This window comes from Aspergillus fijiensis, assembly GCF_003184825.1.
Source record: "Aspergillus fijiensis CBS 313.89 unplaced genomic scaffold BO72scaffold_24, whole genome shotgun sequence".
Classification (NCBI taxonomy): domain Eukaryota; kingdom Fungi; phylum Ascomycota; class Eurotiomycetes; order Eurotiales; family Aspergillaceae; genus Aspergillus; species Aspergillus fijiensis.
In genome coordinates, this window is record NW_024469000.1 from 351,005 (window position 1) to 372,353 (window position 21,349).

Below are 21,349 nucleotides of genomic sequence, written 5' to 3' on the forward strand. Positions count from 1 at the left end.
TGATCTATAGCGATAGCTATTTGTGCAGCATCTATTGAAGCCCTTCTTCCGTCTGGTATATGCCCACCTCATTGGTACCGCCCCACCTGCCGTTAGCAATTTGTACTCTGTTCTTGAACATGCTTCATCTCCAACATACTGACAATCACACCATATACCCTGGTTCCTTCTTGGACCTCTCACCGGTCTTATCTCGAACAAACCCCCGACATCCTTTCCAAAGCCGTACGCAGCATCTTACCAAAGCCTGGAAGTCCCATAGATAGACGATGTAGGCAAACAGCGTGATCGGCACGCACAACACAAAGAACCACCAAAATCTCACCGCATTCTGCCCCAGCAGATCGATGTTCATCCCCAAAAGACTGGAGCTGAAGCTGAGAGGGATGAACAGCGTCGCCAGCAGAGTCAACCTCTTCAGTCGCTCCGACTGCTCAATGGCCTTGCGCGATTCCTCTATCGTGGCTTTATTCATTGCGAGAGTGATGCCTTGGGTGCACATCTTCGACAAGTCGACGCAGCGTACATACAGCTCCTCATAATCCTCAAACAGCCCGGCGGCTGCAAAGGCACCGTTGCCACCATAGCCACCGGCCATCTTGGCTCCCTCGGATTCCGCGCTGGGTCGACGCGTGGTGCCGGTGCCAAGGCGACCCGACAGCGCGGCATTTGTGGGCAGTGGACTCAGTGATCTCATTCCCGTGAGATCTGGACTGCTTCGCTCAGCTAACCTGTAGAGCGCACGGGTACTATCTTTCAGCTGTCCGGCATGGCGCTGGAGCATGTTCGAGAAGAAATGCAGAACCCCCAGCGCGTCGTCGGCGGGAACCCCATCGGCAATCGCGTTGATTTGCGCCTGGACTTTGGACTCCAGGAGGTTCAAGAACTGCACTTCGGAGAACGCCGCGTGCGCGAAGAGAGGAATGCACATGGAGAGCGGATCTTGGGGTGCCCGACGCGCCAGATTGACCATTGCGATCAAGGAATCGTACTGCAGGGGAAGGATGGCTGTGCTTTGCTGGATCTCTGCTGAAGCGTTCGCGTCCGGGTCGAGACGGTTGGTGGTTGTGCGAAAGGCCATTTTGGGGTGGTGCTGCAGGATGGGGAGTGGTGTGGCTTTGGCTTCGATGTGGCTTGTCCATGGTCCTGGGGGGGATTCCTCAAGCGGTCTCCCTTGGTCCATCCAGGCAATCGCTAGAGGAAATTATTGCTTATCAGTTTAGGCCACGCTCTCCGGTCAAGTGGCATCGCACTCTTACCAATCCAACCTCTCTCTGTCTTTGTGACATAGAGCGAGATCCATTGCTCGATCACAGAGAAGCGCGGGCAGATGGTAGAGTACTCTCGCACCAGGGAGTCTCCGCATCGTACTCGCCCCGATCCCAGCTGCTGGATCTTGTAGATGCCGAGCTCCTTCAGTTCCTGAGCCCGCTGCTTCTGGAGATCCTGTCCGCCGAAATCGTCGCGATGCAGGATCGTGCTCACGCACAGTCGGTAGACATTCTCCGAGGAGCTCGATAGGGATGGAAAACTGTACGAATGCCTGTCGATACTCGCGGACAGGAAATCCATATGGCGTCGGAAGAACTCCGGATCGATACTGTATTTGCTCCCGAGGACCGACACCCAGGATGGCGATATGAAGCCTCGAATGAAGATCATCTGCCCTAAGCCGTGCGCCGGCACCGACGCGGCAGCGCAAAAGGTCTCGTGCTGCTCACAGCTATATGACTGCACGCCCCACTTGCTCTCGCTACTTCCGTATACTACAACTAGATCATGAGTTTGTTCGGCCGTCGAAGCGAGGCAGGTGGCATGTTCTTCGGGTCTGGGGTTCACCCCACGATCTTGCAGCATCCACTCTGCGAGGTCTACATAGTTGCTTCCTGGGAAGACCGAGGTGCTCGAGTACCTCCTGGAGAGGGAGATGATGGCTCGGGTGTAATTCTCGGGTGTGACTATTAAGGGGGCATGTATGAGTGGATAGGACGCGGTTGTAGATGGAAGTTAAGAACCCACGTGCAGATTTCCGACGCGCCATGTGTCCTTCCATGTGCTGTCTCAACCGCCGACTAGGGGGGGGGGGTTTAACTAGATGTCTAAATGCGTTTGTGTGCTGGTATTCAGGTCAAAGTCTCGTCCAAAGCTTTGCTAGACCAAAGACTGACAACGCCACGCATAAGTGGCAGGACTAATTCTCTTTATGCTATCACACCCCCCTGCAATTCACGCAAACACCGCTGCGCCTGCAGACCTATCGATCTGCCAGTCTAGACAATGTGAATTCATCGAAGACATACTAGGTGGTCACAAATGGATCGACGCACCTTAGCGGCAGCAACCCAGCGCTTAAGAACGAGCTTCCATTGGCCTGGATTTCCTGTTGTCTGTGGATAACTTGCTACTTACATCAAGCCTCAGTCTGTGCTGCGCATCACTTCATGCCCACCATCTCGATCATGAAATGGCCAACGAGGTCAACTATACTATACTATTCAGTATCCAATCGACACATAGTGTACTAAGCACTCTTGCAAGTGACATGATGAAGTTGGCACCAGGTGTTCTTCCCCATCCCAACCACCCACCGTCGTGCGGGTGCAGCCACGCTAGACGATCTTGGGTATAGACGCTAACTGCTAGGGACCTCATTCAACCAACACTGCACAATAGCTTTCTCAACTCGGCTCGAACTCTCTCTCGGATTGTACCCCTCCGACTAACCCATGCTCTTATCAATTGGGAGCTAGCTCTCACACAGTTAAGGAGCCATGACTCGTCCCAAAAGAGAGTAAGTTCCCTTCCAGTTGATATCCCGTGTGGGAAGGTTATCATGAGGTCATTCATTTCCTGCTCGACGAGGCAAAGCCGTATAGTACTGTACCACCCGCGGGCTAACGAAGCAAACCCTCAGTTTCCCAGCAGTCCGCGCCTGCATCTTCGACATGGACGGTCTTCTCATCAACTCCGAAGACATCATCACCCAATCCACGAACAAACTCCTAGCAAAGTACCACCGACCGGCCTTCACTCGATCGATCCGGGCCCAGCTCATGGGCGTCCCGGACTCGACCAGCAGCGACGCGTTCCACGACTGGGCGCAGTTGCCCACCCCCCGCGAGCAGTTCGCCGGCGAGCTGCACGAGCAGATGCGCCGCGACTTCCCCACCTGCACCCCACTTCCTGGCGCGGAGAAGCTCCTCTCGGACCTCAGCCGTGCACGATGCGTTTCTTCGTCTTCATCCGGGGACAGACTAGCGCTAGCGCTGGCATCGAGCACCAAGTCCCCGAGCTACGAGCTCAAGATCACATTGCCAGAAACGAGACGTTTGCTGAGCTTCTTCCCGCTGGATCGCCGGATCCTCGGGGATGACCCCCGCGTGCGGGAGGGTCGAGGGAAGCCCGCGCCGGATATTTACTTGGTTGCCTTGCAGGCGTTGAATTCGGCGGTAGAGCAGGGTGGAAGGCCGATCTTGCCGGAGGAGTGTCTGGTCTTTGAGGATAGTCTGGCCGGGGTGGAGGCTGGACGACGAGCGGGGATGAGGGTTGTGTGGGTTCCGCATCCGGATGTGGCGATGGAGTACCGGGGGAGGGAGTCGGAGGTGCTCGCTGGGAGATCCGGGATGTTTCGCCTCGGGGACGAGTGGCAGCTAGGCGAGATCGATGATGGCTGGGCGGAAAGTCTTCCGAGCTTGGAGCATTTTGATGCCGGGAAGTATGGGCTTGAGATACCAGGCTAACTGCTGCGGGAAGGGACTGTTCCCAGCATGGTGCATGCCCCTTGGAGAATCTATCACTATTTAGATAACTGTAAAGTATATTGGTTTAGATCACCGATCACGAGACCATGATTGATGGAATCGATTTGATGGAACATGACGATGTCCTTAACTGCATTGCAACTACGTTGCATCGATTTTCAAGGTTTCCAGCCGATTGTAACCCAGAATGAACATCAAATAGTGGCCACGAAACAGAAGCACGTTGGTGATCGAGAATGGATATGTAGTTATGAAAGTTGTTTATCGGAGAGGCGAATATGTCTCCCTGAGGCAGCCGGTAGGTGGGTGTAGGGGAGCCGAATCCTCTCTCTTTCAACACAGCATTGGAATGGCAACGAAACCGCCTGGATAGGATACCTCATTTGTTCGCCAGCTCCACCACATCTTTTTCTCGTTGTCATCGAGAGATCATTCAATATACGGCTATGTGATGGAAGTCCGTCGATTGTTGAGATTGCGTGTGTGAGGTTAGCGACTAGAGGCTAGTTACTAGTATGTAACTACCCCGCATCATCTCCTGTGCCATTGACAGGGATCGTAAGACTTCACCATCCTCACCTCACAGACAGTTGAGGGCTCTGAGAGTCTGGCACCTCTCGACATTCTGTAAGCTGCAGACCTATAGCCATTATGACGAGCTTTCCTCCCCATGGCCGCCTTCGGACTTTGAGGGACCCGATTAATGACTCCCAGTATGGGATTGAGTAAGCAGAATGCACCTCCAGCCTTGGTGTACTCGCCTCACTAACCACCAACCCAGCATCGTCCTCGTTACTGGAATCGGGACAGCCTCCCCAGAGGACTGGCCGTTTGCAAGCCAGAAGTGGCTCGCCACCCTCCCCGAGTCCGCCATTGGGGCACGCATCCTCGCCTACGAATATGCTTCGCCATTCGCCGGAAGCAAATCTTCATGGGAGTCCATGCTGATGCTAGCTTACGATTTCTTGCAGCATCTGAATGACTCGCGATCTCAACTGAGCTCAGATCTGGTAGGTAGACTATTCCGTCAGCTTTCGTTACCTGCGAGGTATAGGCATGCTCACTGATGCACCCCTCCACAGATATCAACCAGACCCATCATGGTTGTCTGTCACAGCCTGGGTGGCATCATAGTCAAGCAGGCTTTGTGCATTGCCAACAAGCAGTTCTTCCGGTTTGAGTCGATTGTCAACGCGACAGCTGGCGTTGTATTCCTAAGCACACCGCATCGCTACGAAGACGGGACCACGAGCTGGAATAGGTTCCGAGACATTTTAGAATCAACCACCGGCAAGACCCTCAAGACCTCAGGTGCTCACATTGAGCAAGAAGGCTCGATTCTGCTTGACCTCGCAGATCGATTCGAAGGAATCTCCTTCCGCACCCCCATATTGTCCGTCTACGAACTCAGAGAATCGAAGAATAGCTCGACACCATTGCTTCCGAAGTACCAACAAGTCAGTCTCGGAGCTGAATATCTAAACTGAGAGCAAATACTAACTCAAGTTGTAGTTGGTCACCAGAGAATCTTGTTCGACTCATGCTCCGATGGAAACGGTCATCGGACTTAACCTCAGTCATCACGATACTTGTCTTTTCACTAAGAGCATTGGCGGCGAAGGCCTACCCGAATTGAACAAGTTTATTTGCGATACTATGGAAAGCGCCGTGCAGCTTGTTGCCCTTCGGCTCGAAGATCGTAGGTTATGGAGTATTACAATGCCGCAAGGACAAGTTAATGACCGATGTCAGAGGAGTACCAGTACGCAACGATGAGCGCCTACTCGCCCACGATGAGTGAAGCACCTTGGAGAGGTGAGTTCTTGACCTTAGCATCTGGGTCAGGTCATTATACTCATGTCGCACAGCTGAGCAATTCGAGCAAAGTGAATGGCCATCAAACCAAGCAACCGAATGGCCGTCAAACCAAGCAACATCAGGAACCTCTCTCGCGGGATTTGAGTTGGTACATCCGGCCACACCCAAGTCTGAGATTCGAAAGATCCTCAATCTACCCTGCTATCTCCTCAACTCGCATTCTGCAAATAGTGACTTTTGCGGTCGCGAGGATATCCTGGAGCGTCTCGCGGCTGAACTCTTACCCTCGAAAAATGTGGTCGCAGCATCAAGCACTGGATTGCGACAATTCGCGCTATGCGGGTTTGGTGGAATCGGTAAGACCGAAATAGCCCGCGAATTCGCTCGCCGCCACAAAGCCCACTTTGACGCGGTGTTCTGGGTCGTGGCCGATGAGATTGCGAAGCTTGATCACCACTACCAACAGATCTCTCTGGCACTGGGACTCGAAGATGCATCGGAGTGTAAGAGCCAAGTCGTCAGCAGGGAGATTGTTAAAGGGTGGCTTTCCAGTCCCCGAAAACATCTAACCGGGTCGGATGAACTCCTCCAGCCGGGTCGCGCCGGTGCAGAAGCGACTTGGCTGCTGATCTTTGACAACGCAGATGACCCGATGGTCCTGGCGGACTACTGGCCTCAGGGCAGTGGTTCAGTCCTTATCACTAGCCGCGATCCATTGGCTATGAGCATGTTTACCAGAAGACCCTCGGGTCTGGGTCTCGGGCCACTGTCACAGAAAGACAGCCTAGCCCTCTTCAACCAACTGACTACGATCTTCGATGAGCCGGAAGATACGACAGCGCGAAAGATCTCTGATGCGCTTGGCGGCATCCCTCTGGCTATCTCACAGATGGCCGGCATCATTCGTCGCCAGGACCTCACCTTGTCCGAGTTTCTGGAGCTTTACATGGACCATGAGGAGCACGCTAGTCTCTACGAGACCAAGTTTGATACCAACATGATCACCTATCGACATTCCCTTGCTACGGTGTGGACATTCGAGAAATTGAAGCCCCAAGCTCGGCAGCTGCTCGAGGTGATCGCATTTCTCGATCCGGATCTCATCCGCGAAGATCTACTGATGCAGGCAGCAGTGGAGATGAGTTGCGAGAGCGCACCTTACAAGAAAAGTACCTTCATCGATGCTCGATCCGATCTGCTGCAACTATCTCTGATTCAAAGAGACAAGAACAAGTCACAGATATCGGTGCATCGCATCGTGCAAGATGTGGTTCTGACCAGAATGGAGTCTGCGAGGAAACACCTCATCTTCGACAAACTCGTAGAGATTCTTTGGGTGAACTGGCCGTCGGCTATGCCCAAGCCATCCAAGGAGCCCGAGCTACCCCAGCCCAAATCGAGCGGCGGCAGGCTTTATGTTGGCCGATGGCCTGCATGTGCGGCCATCTATCCCCATGTGCTTAGGCTCCACCAGCTCTGGCCAACCATCTCATGTCCTTCCGAGACCACCAGTCTGCTATTCGCAAAGCTTTTGACCGAAGCTGCATGGTCCGTGTATCTGGTTCCTTCAACCGTCATAATCTCTAACGCGAAGCAGGTACCAGAAGGAACGCGGTCGAACCAAGCATTTCGACGGCTTCTTCGACACCGCGCGCACGATCTGCGACGCCTCGGCGCACCACCCCGACCGCGACTCCCTGCTCGCAGACATCCACTTCTGCCTCGGCGCGATCGCCATGGACGCGAGCGACTTCGCCGCCAGCCGCATCCACAAGGAGCAGTCCCTGCACCTGGTCGCCGCGATCTGCAGCGAGCTGGGCACCGCCGACGAGCGGCTGTATCTCGCCACCGCGGAGCGGGGGATCTCGCGCATCCAGGACGGACGCTACGCCGAGGGCGAAGCGGACCTCAAGGAGGCGCTGCGCATCCGCAAGGCGTGGGGCAACTACATCCCGCGCTCCGGCGAGGCCAACCTCAGCTGGGCGCTGCTGGCGCAGGGCAAGCTCGACGAGTGCAACGCGCTGCTTTTGGAGAGTCTGGCCGGCCGCGAGCGGGCGCTGGGCAAGGACGATCGCGAGTCCGTCCGCACGGGCCTGATCCTCTATGCGCTGGGCAATCTGCGGGCGGCGCAGCACGAGTGGCAGGAAAGCTTCGCGTATCACCAGCGCGCGTGGCGCCACATGCGCGCCACGGTCGGCGACCGCGACTTTTACACTGCGAACGTCGCCCACAAGCTGGCGGAGCATCTGCTGAGGCTCGGCCAATGCGAGCAGGCGATGTGAGTGCCTCCCCCCCCCTTCCTCCTTCAACGAAGACACTCGAACCTATACCCTATCTAACCCTTTTCTTCCTGGTAGTGCAATGATCAACACAGCACTAGAGATCTGGTCCGTTGACCCCAACGCCCATAAGAACGAGATCGCGCGCACCACATTCCTCAAGGGAAAGGTCTTCGAGTCCACGGGCAAGCCCCAGAAAGCTTCGATCGCTCTACGGGTGGCCGGCCGTCTGAGGAAGGAGATCACGAAGGAGGATCGCGATGTCAAGAGCCTGACGACCGAGGACTTTGACACGATTGTGGCTTTTTGGGCTCGTTGATACACCCCGTCTTGTCCCGGGTCGGTGGTAGATCCGCGTTTTGTGTAGTTAGGGCTTCCGCCGGGGGGGGGGGGGAGGCTTCTCTAGTTCATTGGGTCTTGAGGCGTTTTGGAGGCCTCGCGATATTCATCATCATCAGGGTCTGATCTGGTAGGTGTTTACTAGAGTTCCAGTCAACCGGCCTGCCTCCATAAGTTACAGGCCATATACATAGACAGTTGCGGGTTGGCACCCGAAGGGTATCAGAGAAGGTGCTGTGTGCTTCTTGCACAGAGCCTATGCGTCAAGAATCCAATCCCTTCTTCTATTTCTATTGCCGATCAACGCAGGCGCTAGCTCCCAATCGGGTGGTTACGACAGAAAGCCGAGGAGTGGTATGTAAGTAGGTCACACCAATCTGGCCAGACGAAGGGGGGGGGGTTCGATGCGCCCTAGGGCGTCTGTCGATGCTTCGCCCCCCAAATCTGCACCCGCACCCGCACCCGCAGTCCGTCCCCATCTTCCTCCACCCGAGCATCTTTACCCCAAATTGGAGAACCCTTGCTCAAATACACTTTCACATGGATATGATCATTCGAGGCTCTGACATAGTCTGCATGCAATGCATTGGAGACTTGATTGATCTCGAACAAGTACACGAGGGCATACTTACTGACATGTTCACTGGAGTATATCAGAATGCCCTTCATCCGCAGTGCCTCACGCATGAAACGGCTCGCCATGAGTATCAACGATAATTTCTCCAGGACATCAATACTCTCACTTGCAATATAACAAAACTTCGAGCCCTTCCTAATACTGCACAAAAACATAATTAAAAGCACCCAAACCCCAGCAACGACCACAGTCTAGGAATAACGCCATTTATGTACATACTGTTCTATGGCACGTCAAAAGACCGCCTGCTCGCGCGGCTGTTCCTCCGCCGAGGAAAACAGCGCCCGCGTGCGGCTCATGGTGCTCCGCTTCTTGCGGTCCTTCTTGCGGTCCTTCTTCTTGCCGTTCTCCAGGGGGCTCTGATTCTCCTGGTGGGCGTGGGGGTGGTCTGACACCACCACCGGCTGCTGAACCTCGGCGTAATCCGGGAGCGGCTCGTCTGCCACCGGCTCGGGGAGGGGGTCTTTCTCGGCGATGGGATCGGGGTCTGTGGCTGCAGGCTCCTCCTCGTGGATGACCGTCGTATAGCCCCATTCCCTCGTGCGGGCTGCCCAGCTCCCCCACCCGTTCCAGGTGTCATCTGCGGCGGGCTCGAGCGGTTCAGCACGGTGGTATCTGTCATCATTGCCGCCGTCGTCGGCGTCAGGAATGGGCTCCTCCTCTTTGATCGGCTGCTCGATGGGCGTGTATCTCTCGGCTGGGAGCTCTTCTTCGTATTTCTCGGTGCCAGAGCCAGCGGCAGCGGCAGCAGTAGTATGGGTGTCTTGAAAGTCCTCGATCGGCTCCTCGGCCACGGAGACAGGATACCCCTCGGAGACATGGGCACTGGACGGCGGTCGCTCGTCGATCAACTCCTCCGCATGTGCTTCCAGATGTAGTCGCTCATACACCCCTCCTCCTCCCTCCACCTCGTCCATCTCGTCCAACTCCACCGTCCGCTCATCCGGATACTCCTCCGCGATATCCTCCAATCCGGCCACGACCGCACTCCTCTCATCTCTCACTCCGGCATTCCTCAGATCCTCATACTTATCATCCCGCTGCTGCAACCCACCCCCACCCCCATTTCGCACGGCCCTCTTCTCCAACTCCGCAATCCTCGCCTCGTAGATCGAGACCAGCGCCTGCACCAAGAACCGATCGAACCCCGTCTCCGCGCCCAGCAGATACTGGAACCGGGGGCGCTCGAAGAGATCGCGATCCTCGACGAAGGCATCGGCCATCTTGCCGCGGACATAGACCTCGAAAAACCAGGGGTCGTAGTCCGGGATCGTCGACCCCTTGCCGCCCCCGTACACCTTCCGGGCGATTCCCAGCACGTCGAAGATGCTGAGGTGGGTGTCCAGCTTCTGCAGGTACTTGCGCGCCAGGGTCTGCAGGCCCAGCAGCTCGTAGCGGGCCGCCGCGCCGTAGACGAGCACGCTGCGCCGGTACTCGGTCTTGGTCCAGTCGCTGCCCCCCGCGGGCCGCAGCGTCTGGTAGCTGCCTGTGTGCAGGTAGTGGACGACCGTGTGGATGAGGTCGTCGTCGACGTCCGGCAGGGGGATGCAGGGGACTGTCTTGGTGATGAAGTGCGGGTACGTGCTGAGGATGTCGATGAAGATCGGGGATTGGCGGAGGTAGTACTCGGGCACGGAGTGTTTGCGTTCGTGGGGGCCCAGGAGGAGGATCACGCGGCGGGATTCGTAGGGGCTGTGTTTTAGAGGCTTGAATGTTAGGGTTTGTTTTTGGGGAGGAACGGGGACGGACGTACGAGGATTCGGGCTGGTCGTATTCTTCCACTTCTACTTCCACGGAGTCATCACCGTTGATTCTTGATGGGGATGAGGTTGATTTGGGTGGTGCAAATCGGACGGATGGGCCATGCGTGCCGTTGCTTTGGACAGCCATTGTGTTTCCGTGATGATCGACTTGTAGCGCTATCCGTAGTCGTCGTACTTCTCTCGTCACTCGCTTTGTTCAGGTGCGGTTCGTCGCGTTGCTCGCAGCGTCAAATTCACCTCAAGTGTCGCTCGCTTGCTGAGTAGATACCGACCCCAATAAAGCCTCGTACTCGAGAATTGCCGTAGAATTCGGAGAATATTCTCCTCATACTCCAGAACGAGGGGCCTTGACAGCTTATACCCCCCCTCCCCCCCAAGTTGTCGTGCTAAACGAAACCCAGTTCCTGCCTTATGAGCTGTTCATACATCGTGGAGCCAATGGCTGCGCTCCACATCAATGACTAAGGTACCTGAACGGTGTTTCGCCTCGCGCCATCTCTGCATGTCATTGGACGGAAGCATATTGCCTGACGTTGATTGTGCTAGTAGTCTGTGAGTTAGGCTGGTTTCAGCCAGGGTGGGTGTCTGGCTTGGATGAGACGATCGGGTGGTGGAGGTTGTGAGTTGGCGCATGGGATGCGGGGTTGATCGCTGATGTGGCTGTCTGCTTATCATCCCATCCGTGCTGGATGCCGCGTGGTGGCTGGGAGTTGTATTCGGCACCGTCAATTAGAAACCTGCTCAAGGGCTTGGAAGCTTGATTTTGTTTTGCATGGCAGTGTGACAAAGACTTTCGATGTGAACTGGTCGTAAATTCCTAGAGTAAATCGTATCGACCAGCTCCCTGCCTGTTTGCCGGTCGCCTCTTCGCTTAGATTGCTAGAACTGCCAATTCTTTTCGATATATACTCCATGTATTCATCCCGTGACCAACTCGTAATCACCGCGCGGTCGAACCAAGAAGAACATTGGCAGCGACAATCCAACCAAAGCAGCAGCCACAATGAACGGGAGCCCAGTGTACTCAACCCCAAACTGCAGTCCCAGAGCGAAAGCACCAGAATAGATTGGTCCTGCCAAAGAGGTGCTCAGAACGTGAAGTATTGTGAAGATTGAATACACCACGCTGATATCCTCGGAGGAAATCGTCATGGTCACTAGCGACCGCAGGGCCGAGTTAAGTCCTCCCGTGGCGGATATCAGAATGACCCCTGCATATACCAGATTACCAGATGATCTGATGTAACTAGAGGTAGAGAGAGCAAGCATACCTATAGTGGAAATCGGTATGGATACTCCCAGTCCGAGCAACAAGGTCCCCAGGCTGAGCATCGTTGCACTGGCAAGGGCGATAGCAAAATCCGTCTTGTAGGTAGTTGAACCAGCACGCGAGAGAAGCATCCGGCTGATTCGTGGGAGCAATACGATAAGACACACAAATCTAACTGCCTCTCCTAACGACCACAAGAAATTGGCCTGTTGGGTCTGTTAGCTTATTCATACGACGACCAGAATAAGAACCCTTGAAAGACATACTCGAGCGAATTCCCAGTTGTATCTCTTCGAGATGTAAAGAAGTAGAGCCATGGGAAGCGAGTCTTCCCCGAGTTGGCCCAAGAAGGACATCCCCAGTAAGATGACGAGCGAGGTGTTGCCATACACAACCCTCGCCCCTTGGTGAAGCTGTTGGGTTGTTTGGACAAGACGAGATCTTATACTAGCGGGCTCCTTGGTAGAGGAGCCACTCTCCTGAGACACAGTGCTCGTATGGTCGTCAAGATACTGTCCGGGATTCAATGCTGTGTGCTCATCCGGAGGATTCTGGGAAGTGGTTGGATGTAGCTCCGACGGGGTAGTCAATATGGCAAGGAGAAGACAGAATAACCCCAAAAGCCACGGCACCCAGACATGATGGCTCATGAGGAGTGAGCTGCCGAGTAGGGCCAGCACGGCTGCTGCAATCGCCATGGCGCGAATGAAGAAAAAGGTTGTGGTTCGTTTCTCCTCCGTGGCGGTCTCAGCAGCCAGGATGTGGATCATGGTGATGATAATGCCGGGACCACCTCCAATCATCTCGAACACAGGGGCCAGGAGGATGAGGCGGATTGGAAATGTGTTCGAGAACCAGCATATCAGAAAACTCCAAGCTTCTTCACAGAGGACACCGAACAATGCTAGTCGGAGGGAGAGACAGCGGCCGTATCGCTCGGCGAAGATACTCCATGGAATCACTAGGATGGCTGTCGCAGGTCAGCACAGGATACCAAGCGAGGGTGAGAAGGAGGCCTAGTATGTACTTGGTATTGCTCCTAAAACTCTCTCTGTCCCCTTGAGGAAGGCCAATTCTTCCTGGACAGCTTTGTCTTTGCATCTGGCGCTTGATAGTGGTGTAGTGGCATTATTTGGGAGAATCTGATCGCACAGAATGGACTCGTAGATTTGGGTGCGTGGACCTGATTGGATATTTTCGCCCAGGAAGAAGAGGAATGCTGTTAGAAGCAGTGGTAGAAGGACCCGAGTCGATCGGGAGGGAACATTATGCCGTGCCATGTCTGGATTCAAATCCTAGGAGAGAGCGGAAGGGGGGAAGAGCCATTGCTATTTGATTCGGAGGTGGTGAGGGAGCTCAATCACGCCTTCGGCGATAGCGCGGACTCCGGCTATTGATGAGTAGTAAGTAGCATGTAGTAGGATCTCAATCCTGGTCTAGATTGGGTACTAGAAGCAAGTAATATAGCATCACGAACAATCTCGGATACATTTTTTAATTTGCTAAACATACCTAGAGGTTCATTTTCTACCTGGACTTTTGCTGAGGTGAGAATCTAGTGTAACGTAATGTACAGCGGAATAGCCTCTCGCAGTTCCTTACAATGCAATGATGCCTAGGCTGCCGGCTATGTCTGGTCTACCCACATTGTATTCAAACATTATGACCTAGACTATAACTTACTCCCTCCAAAGTTTCACGAAGCCATTCAATTTCGAGGCTCCATAGAGTCTGAACTCTGTGTCTCCTTCTGACCAGGTAAGATATGCTCCCTAATCACCACCTTTGGTGCAACTCGCCCACTGTTCTTCCCAAACCACCGCAAGAAATCGAAGAAGCGCCAAACACACCCAGTCCCGACGCATCTGTTCCGAAGAACGCGAGAAAAAAGGTGTACCGAACTTTCGGTTACATCTGCGGGATATAATTACGCTTCTGAGTTTGATTTGGGTGGTTATGAGAGCGATTAGAGTGAAGCGAGACTTGCTCAACTCTTTGCCTGTCTTTCATATTCAAGATAATGCTCCCAACGTAGTGTGGTTGTCCTCAACCTGATCACCCCGAATCTATAGACACCCCGCTCTGCTCTATAAAACCCAGCGGGAGAAAGTGATCACGTAAGTACAGACACGAAGCGATCTTGAATCATACAATCGTTAGTCACGCAGTACGTACCATGCAGTGCTCAGCAACCTGTAGACCAGAAGGGGCGCCCATCAGCATGATAATCCGCAAAGATGTGGAGGGGCTTACCGACATGATCACACAGACAACTGCGCCACGGATCCTCGGGGCAGGCGTCGATTCCCTCATACGCAAAGTGGTCTTCACATTTCACTTGCTACATCCCAATTAGCCTCAAGGCCCTCCAATTGTCTTGTTCTTCCGTGACGAACCTCTGCATTGCAGGTCAGCTCTATACTGGCGCATATATCCAGTCGCTCGGTGGCGGTGGGGATGGCTGCTGTGATTGTGGCGAGGAGGGCAAGAAGAAAAGCTACAGTAGCTCTCATCTTTTTCTCTTCGTTTGTACTCTCACACTGGAAGTGAGGAGTGGTTAGAGTGTGCGTTCGAGAGAGAGAAGGATACAGGGGAAGTCGAAGTGTCCAGGGCTCCCTTTATATGATTTTCGCGACGCGACACTCTCGTGCAGCGATCCAGGCACCAGAACTGCCCCGAAAATAAGGTTGTGAAGAAAGGGGCCCCGCACCCCCTAGTGGAGATTCACGAAGCAAATCTTCTGGTCTGTTATGAGATCGTGCAGTCTAGCCCTTGAGCCCGGCCCCCTTACCTCAAAACTAGGCTACCAGCGATTCACAATCACGTTCGCCGGCTCACAGTCAGAGAAACCTGAGAACTGGGGTTGAGCGTCAGGAAGGCTACCTTGACCACAAAAGCAAGAGGGCTCTGTGCCCCTGCAATCAGACAAGACTTGGTATAGCATTGAGATCGACTCTCACAGTCGCTCAGCATATGGCTCTTCAAATCTAACAATGTGCGAGAGGACAGATCGATTGTTTCTAAATGATTAGGTTCAGCCCTACGTGTCTATCAAAGCAAATCAGATAATGGAATGCCGATGACAGGATAAGAGTGTTACTACTAAGCTAACCCACATGGGGATACGGTAGTGAATACCTGGCGATGATTTGAACCATTCACTAAGCAGTAGCTCTGACCCTCATCGCTGGCTCCCTCATTGTCCACATCCTTCGTTTCTGCGAGTTGATGCTTCGGAGCCAAGGGACATCACCCTCCCCGGAAATGCAACCAGCTGGAGTCCGCCAGCGCGAGGCTATTTGCCGCGACGGGAAGAGAATAGGTAGAATAACCATTTGATCGGCAGACGGACGTAGTACAATACCGGCAAAGACGGCTCTTCTCTTTCTGCTAGGATTCGCCACGCACATGTACTGCCAGCTACCTTGTCATGGTTTGTAAGTGCCATATTGCAGTGAAGGACCGGATGAAGAGTCAGATAGGCCCGCTCAATCCGGGATTGTTGGACCCGTATCAACCCTCGACCCACAGGCACAATGCATGAGCGACCCGGAAAACATAAGCCGCTTGAATGAGACCAAAGCAACCCTTTGTTGTCCACATGCTGTTCGATTGCTCGAACAGACCCACTAGCCGAATTCGAGAAGATGCCAAGCTCATGAGAAGAACTCCGACTCCGGATGCAGTCACACCGCTCATGTACCATGGCAGCTGCTTATCATATTCCATCGCGTGCTCACAATGCGTGGTTGTACAACAGTATGCGGCGAAGTGTGTGGTATGTTCTACAACTTTCGCCCGCCCCCAACAAAAGAAAGCTCCGCAATGGGCTTCTATGGGATAGATGTTTGATCGACGTCATTGATTCCTGACACACGCGAATGCGGGTTGCTATTCTACTGGGCGGACCAGGGGAGGGGTTTTTAAGGGAGGAAGGGGCGGGGATTTGAGGCTATATACTGACAAGGTGTACTAGGTAGTCGCAAGCTATGGTCAATATTGTGGTTAGATTCACCTTTCGCTTGGTTGAATATTCAGATGTAAGATACTGGACTTCGCTAAATTGCCTTGGCTAGCTTATTTAATCTCGAGTCCGTCCTTGGATGGAGAATCCCGGCTAATTAAGCTTTTAGCTTTTAAATATGGTTTAAATCCATGTGGCAAGGAGTATTTGCATCGGGGAGGAGATAGTAGGTTAGGTGTGGCGTAGTACGGAATTTGATCCTTGGTCAGAATAACATTGGATGTAAATAGTACCTTACTTTAAATATGGTTCTCTCGATATTATCTTTCAATCCCCAGGCGTGAGCACTGGGATATATACAAAGGATTTGATTGTAAATCACAAAACATAACTTCATACTCATAATTCATGGATCGTCAGATTACCAAAGCTTCGCTTCAAATGGGAAAATGAAAAAGAATGTAGTGTGTCACGAGTCGAGTCGTGACAGCGGGTTGTTGAGGTTGTTCGGCCATGACTCATACGACTCGATGTTATTAAGCCACAGCCTGTGCTTGCGGCTGGAAGGTCGTCTGCTGCGAGGCAATCAGCCGTCGCAAGCCGAACATGGATATATGATGGCGGCTGTGTCTGATGGAGGGTCGTGATTTCTCTGAGGCACGGTTGGAGGACATGCGCACGAGGCCATTGTCGGGCATGGAGTTGTTGTCGGCATCGCGACGTCGCACCATGGCTTTGACAGCCTTGGTGATCTGGGTACGGATGGGAGTGGAGTCCGAGTCGCGCCGGCTTGTAGAGTGGCGGTGATAGTATTCTCCGTCGTCATCCTCTTCGTAGGTTTCGCGACGATATCGTGCGTTGTCTTCTTCTTCGGCTGCGACGCAGCGACGGAAGATGTGGTGGTGACCCAGACACCGACGGAGGTCTGGGGTTTGAGATTCAGTTTCACGCTGGAGTTTTCCCCGAGAGATTGCGGCCAGTTTCCCTGGGATGGCCGGTCGGTTGGCCAGGGGGCCAAGAGTGGAACTGAGACGAGGTGCGGTGCGACGGATAACCGCCGCGGGGATGCGGAAGAATTCAGCCGAGGAGGACATTGAGAGAACAAGAGTGTGTTCAAGATATTACTCAGGATTAGGGTTCAGTCCAGTGCATGAGGAGATGAGAGTCCCAGATCAAGCGGGCCATGATGGCTTTATATTCCCAAGGTTGGATATTCCAAATTCGAGCAGTGTTGTGATCGATTCTATCGATATCGTCAACATCATTTCTCGAACCTTGGACTGCACAGTGGTGGTCCGTGGTTGAAGCATGCAGACAAGCTTGTGAATCGCAGAGCTCCCCCCGCTGTAACGTCAGAGCTGAACCCAATCGACGCGCATGTGGAATGTGAGCAAGTTGTTTGGGGCGGCGTTTCTCGGTGCGGTGCTTGACTGCTGAAGTGCTTAGTGAGCGTGGCGACCAACAGCCTTGCCCTGCCCGGCATTCTTGATATCATTACCGCGCCCTTGTAAATGCTTTGATTCGTAAGCCCCTCCCCTCCCAAACAAGCAGCCCCACAGTAATCACCTTCTTTTCCTTCTTTTCTCCGCAAGATGGAGACTGTTAGTGGAGTTTGGAGAACGCATTGGCTCGTCCTCTTTGTCACGTTTCATAAACCCCACGAAACCTGCTACCGGCATTGCATCCCGCCGCTCAAGGATCTCACCACCAGTAGATCGGGTGCTGGGTGATCGAGATCGAGTAATCGAGTGCCTGATCACTACCCCATCGCGCTCCACTTTAATTCTCTGCTGCTCATAGACTGTCAGTCTTCGATGTTCGGGTGATGTCTTGCAATTATTAACGCCGAACGGTCCTTTTTCCGTCCAATTATGGTATAGTAGGGCTCGAGTCCATGACGACGACTATCATATGCACCGCGTAAGGCCATGAATTCCAGATGACTATCCGCCCCCTTGAGAATTGTCAGGGTTCATTCTACAGCCCACACAGGCCGCGTGTCGACGACCGACGGTAGAAGCAATGGAATGAATGACCGACCCGATAAGATAGTCAAAGCCATTGATGAAGTAATTGAAGGTTGTCATGCTTTCGCGCTCTACATGAAGCTTGTAACTAATTGCACCAGAGTCAGCAGTTTGGAACGCAGCAACTGTTCCTGTCCCTGTACCAGAAACTCACCAGATCTCTAGGTGATGCCCATCTCCTTGCGGTGGATGCCTTACGGTGCCATTCCCGTCAAGTAGTCAGCCACCCGTCAGCCACTGGAACTTTCCAGTGACTCTCATAGTGACACAAATGTGACTATCCCACTACACCTCCAACGGGGCGATCATGCACCTCCTACTCGATTAAACCTTCGTCTTCTGACACCTGTGACAGTGATCAGCCCTATAGTAGAGTTGAGATGACGTCGTAACAGCGTCGTCTTGAACTGAAACCCCGATGATCGTCGAGCTGACACGAACCACGAGTTAAAATTCCTTGCTCACAGAGTTGGTGATCATCACTAATCGAAATAGCTTGATGATCCATGATGCAATGCATGAGGTAAATTGCCAAACTCTATTTTCGGGATAGTATAAGGTATAGAACAGAGCCTCCTTTTCCCCGGAGCGAGTCTTCCCCCGCATGCACGGTTAAAAAAGGTGTCAACTGCTTTCGAGAAAGGGCGTGCAGAGCAGATTCCTTGATCAAAAGCCTTGCCTGACTCATTTCACGACAGGGCCATGTTAAAGGGCACATGTCTTGCATGTCTTGTAATGACACCAAAGCTTTGTGTCCGGACCAGCAGATTCTAGCATCGTCTAAAAGCCATGCAGGTGCTGATCAATGTCTCTGTTCGATCCTTTCTGGCTGGTGGGAGGACATACGTATCTGCGTATCTTTTGGAGCATGCAGTAGATATCCAAATTGAATGAGGGGTTTTTCGCCGATGATGATAGTCTACATTACAGTGCTCGTGCCTCCCCTGGTGGCGTCACTAATTTACCATGATGTTTTGTGCCTCGATTGCCGACTGTGGAATTCGGAGAACCGACTCATAAGCGCAATCTCGTGCTTAGTCTTCTCCCTGTGTCTATTTTCCGTCCTTTGCTGCGCTCATATGCTTGGGACATTTTCTTCTGAAACATAGTTCTCAGCAACAATAGACAGTACCACATCTCACATCAGCCGAGGCTGGTGGATTTGTACTGTCAACACTGCGTGTCCGTGTGGCAGCTTCGGGAGCGAACGAGATTAACTGAGATGTACTGTGATGTACATCTCTTGATAACCCAGGAGAATCTAGTCCACAGTCTCAGTAACCATGAACTGACCCGAAAAAAGGATGCAGGATTGATATCAAGCAATGCTGCGCGGGAGAGCATCCCACAATTCACAATGTAGCGTTGGGTATCCGGCTCTTCCACTTCTCCAAATTGGAGAAAGAGATCAACTAAGATGCAGGAGGAATTGCCAAGACTGCACGTCGGTAGTCTAGCAGGCTGATCATAATGTCTACCTCGGCTAGTTCTAGCGGGGACGCGATAAATACATCCGTATATTCTGCAGGGCAGCTCTCAGGATGGATTCTGCTTGCTCATACATCCATGATGCTGAGCAAGCCACAGAGGAAACGATCGATCAGCCAAGTAGTCTCATCTACCAGGAGGTATATGTCACGTTTTCGCGTTGTTGAGCACACAGCCCGGTGTCAAAATGTCCGGGAGCGTCTGGGTGCCGTGAAAGCCGGACATGGGAATGAGCTGAAACTTGCTGTCAAGCAGTATATCCCTCTTGATAACGCTTCTCCGCAAGAAGGGGATATCACGATAATTGGGGCTCATGCAAATGGTTTTCCAAAGGTATCGCTACATCTTCTTCATCGGGCTGTCTTTTCTACGCAACTCATTCGTGGTTCAGGAACTGTATGAGCCTCTTTGGGACGATATTCACGAGGTACTCCGAAGTCACGACAGACGCATTCGATCCATTTGGATCGCGGATGTTGCTCATCAGGGACAGAGCGGTATCTTAAATGAAGCAATTATAGGTCATGATCGTGAGTTTTCGCTCCATGGATACCACTAACCGATCCAGTTGACCAACTACCAGAAACCCTTTCTAGCTGACTGGTTCGATCACGGACGTGATCTTCTTTCCATGATAAACCAGTTCCAAGACCAGATCCCGCAGCCGCTTATTGGGATCGGTCACAGCATGGGCGGGATGCAGCTGTGAGTTCAAATCACGGTTTCATTCTTCGCTTTCAATCCAAAAGTCATATTCCCTAACTGTGTCAGAGCTCATCTCTCACTGATGCACCCCTCGTTATTCGAAGGTCTTGTCCTGATCGATCCTGTGATCCAGCGCGAGAACCCCGGGCGCAAATACGCCGAGGCGTCCACGTACCGACGAGACATATGGCCCTCACGTCAACAAGCAATCGAAAAGTTCCAGACCAGTCCATTCTACCAGGCATGGGATCCCCGCGTGTTTGCAAAATGGATCCAGTACGGACTCCGAGATCTCCCCACGCCACTGTATCCCATTACCGAGGAGACCGGGCCGTCCGCTGTGACCTTGACTACGACGAAGGCACAAGAGCTTTTCTACTACATGCGACCGTCTTACATCGACGAGCGATCCGGTCACCCTCGCGGCTATCCCGGGGAAGAAATGCACTCCGACGACGTCGACAAAACTTATCCATTCTATCGCCCCGAGCCCGCGTGGATGTTTCGGCGATTACCGGAGTTGAAACCCGCTGTTCTCTACCTATTTGGAGACAAGTCGGATCTGTCTTCGCCGACCGCTCGTCGAGAGAAGGTGGGGAGTACTGGCACGGGTGTCGGAGGCAGTGGCGGCGCGGCTCGCGGACTGGTTCAAGAGGTCATTCTTCCTTGCGGTCACATGGTTCCCATGGAGCGTGTTCGGGAAAGTGCCGAGGCCAGTGCTTCCTTCATTGCCGCTCGGTTATCGGCTTGGGAGTTGAAGGTTTCACGGTTTCGCGAGGCCTGGGAGCGAGTGCCCCATTTGGATCAGGTCAGCGTTGACCGGCAATGGGAGAGGGAAATCGGTGCTTTACCTAAACGGTCTAAGATTTGAATTTGGGGATGTAGAGGCTCTAGGGGGTGCGAGTTTTCAACCAGTCAGCATGTACCCTAGTAGATTTTGGGAATTGAAATGATCGAGGAGAACAAGTGCGGGCATCGTCAGCGGATAAGCGGACAGTGGGCAGGGATCTGACGCTGAAATGACTCCCCCGCATGTCACTGACAGGGCGTGAGGGTTGGACTCCACTTGAGCTTTGGCGCCGTCAGCCATAGGGAATACAGTAGCATTCTGAAACGATTACCTATTTGCTTTGCTTTTACCGGCTATGAGCCAACTTTCATGTTTTCGTTCATGACCCCGATTTGCTTGGCGATTGCGATCATATTCTCCGTGCTCGGTCTCCAAATGTGTAGCGATTCTGTGTTCTGGGTTATCTGGCCTATATAATCTTTCTTCTAGTTTGTTTACAGAGAGATTG

General features: G+C 53.1%; 7 protein-coding genes across 7 annotated transcripts; 3 read left to right on the forward strand and 4 right to left on the reverse strand.

Annotated features, from left to right (window-relative positions):
* Nucleotides 1-145: 145 nt before the first annotated feature.
* Nucleotides 146-2,041, reverse strand: BO72DRAFT_468737 (uncharacterized protein; the record flags this gene model as incomplete). The annotated part of the gene is made up of 3 exons (XM_040946922.1): nucleotides 146-1,194; nucleotides 1,260-1,958; nucleotides 2,020-2,041. The coding sequence occupies 3 exons, from the start codon at nucleotides 2,039-2,041 to the stop codon at nucleotides 146-148; spliced, it is 1,770 nt and encodes a 589-aa protein (XP_040801174.1).
* A 331-nt stretch (nucleotides 2,042-2,372) lies between these two features.
* On the forward strand, nucleotides 2,373-3,880 carry BO72DRAFT_448233 (putative HAD superfamily hydrolase). The gene is made up of 2 exons (XM_040944745.1): nucleotides 2,373-2,791; nucleotides 2,915-3,880. Exons 1-2 carry the CDS (start codon nucleotides 2,772-2,774, stop codon nucleotides 3,738-3,740), a joined length of 846 nt encoding a protein of 281 aa, XP_040801175.1. The 5' UTR covers nucleotides 2,373-2,771; the 3' UTR covers nucleotides 3,741-3,880.
* Nucleotides 3,881-4,320: 440 nt separating this feature from the next.
* On the forward strand, nucleotides 4,321-8,258 carry BO72DRAFT_448235 (tetratricopeptide repeat domain-containing protein). The gene is made up of 8 exons (XM_040944746.1): nucleotides 4,321-4,486; nucleotides 4,543-4,771; nucleotides 4,844-5,218; nucleotides 5,274-5,460; nucleotides 5,514-5,576; nucleotides 5,630-7,127; nucleotides 7,177-7,857; nucleotides 7,937-8,258. Exons 1-8 carry the CDS (start codon nucleotides 4,413-4,415, stop codon nucleotides 8,175-8,177), a joined length of 3,348 nt encoding a protein of 1,115 aa, XP_040801176.1. The 5' UTR covers nucleotides 4,321-4,412; the 3' UTR covers nucleotides 8,178-8,258.
* A 732-nt stretch (nucleotides 8,259-8,990) lies between these two features.
* Nucleotides 8,991-10,870, reverse strand: BO72DRAFT_114252 (uncharacterized protein). The gene is made up of 3 exons (XM_040938965.1): nucleotides 10,588-10,870; nucleotides 9,823-10,526; nucleotides 8,991-9,729 (listed from the first exon to the last, which is right to left on the reverse strand). Exons 1-3 carry the CDS (start codon nucleotides 10,722-10,724, stop codon nucleotides 9,068-9,070), a joined length of 1,503 nt encoding a protein of 500 aa, XP_040801177.1. The 5' UTR covers nucleotides 10,725-10,870; the 3' UTR covers nucleotides 8,991-9,067.
* Nucleotides 10,871-11,185: 315 nt separating this feature from the next.
* Nucleotides 11,186-13,147, reverse strand: BO72DRAFT_509952 (uncharacterized protein; the record flags this gene model as incomplete). The annotated part of the gene is made up of 3 exons (XM_040949350.1): nucleotides 11,186-12,073; nucleotides 12,134-12,837; nucleotides 12,895-13,147. 3 exons carry the CDS (start codon nucleotides 13,145-13,147, stop codon nucleotides 11,516-11,518), a joined length of 1,515 nt encoding a protein of 504 aa, XP_040801178.1. The 3' UTR covers nucleotides 11,186-11,515.
* A 2,948-nt stretch (nucleotides 13,148-16,095) lies between these two features.
* Nucleotides 16,096-17,008, reverse strand: BO72DRAFT_114305 (uncharacterized protein). Its single transcript, XM_040938966.1, has one exon. The coding sequence runs from the start codon at nucleotides 16,923-16,925 to the stop codon at nucleotides 16,368-16,370; it is 558 nt and encodes a 185-aa protein (XP_040801179.1). The 5' UTR covers nucleotides 16,926-17,008; the 3' UTR covers nucleotides 16,096-16,367.
* Nucleotides 17,009-19,330: 2,322 nt separating this feature from the next.
* Nucleotides 19,331-21,173, forward strand: BO72DRAFT_448238 (alpha/beta hydrolase). The gene is made up of 4 exons (XM_040944747.1): nucleotides 19,331-19,679; nucleotides 19,738-19,876; nucleotides 19,943-20,051; nucleotides 20,118-21,173. Exons 1-4 carry the CDS (start codon nucleotides 19,428-19,430, stop codon nucleotides 20,920-20,922), a joined length of 1,305 nt encoding a protein of 434 aa, XP_040801180.1. The 5' UTR covers nucleotides 19,331-19,427; the 3' UTR covers nucleotides 20,923-21,173.
* The last annotated feature ends 176 nt before the right edge of the window (nucleotides 21,174-21,349 follow it).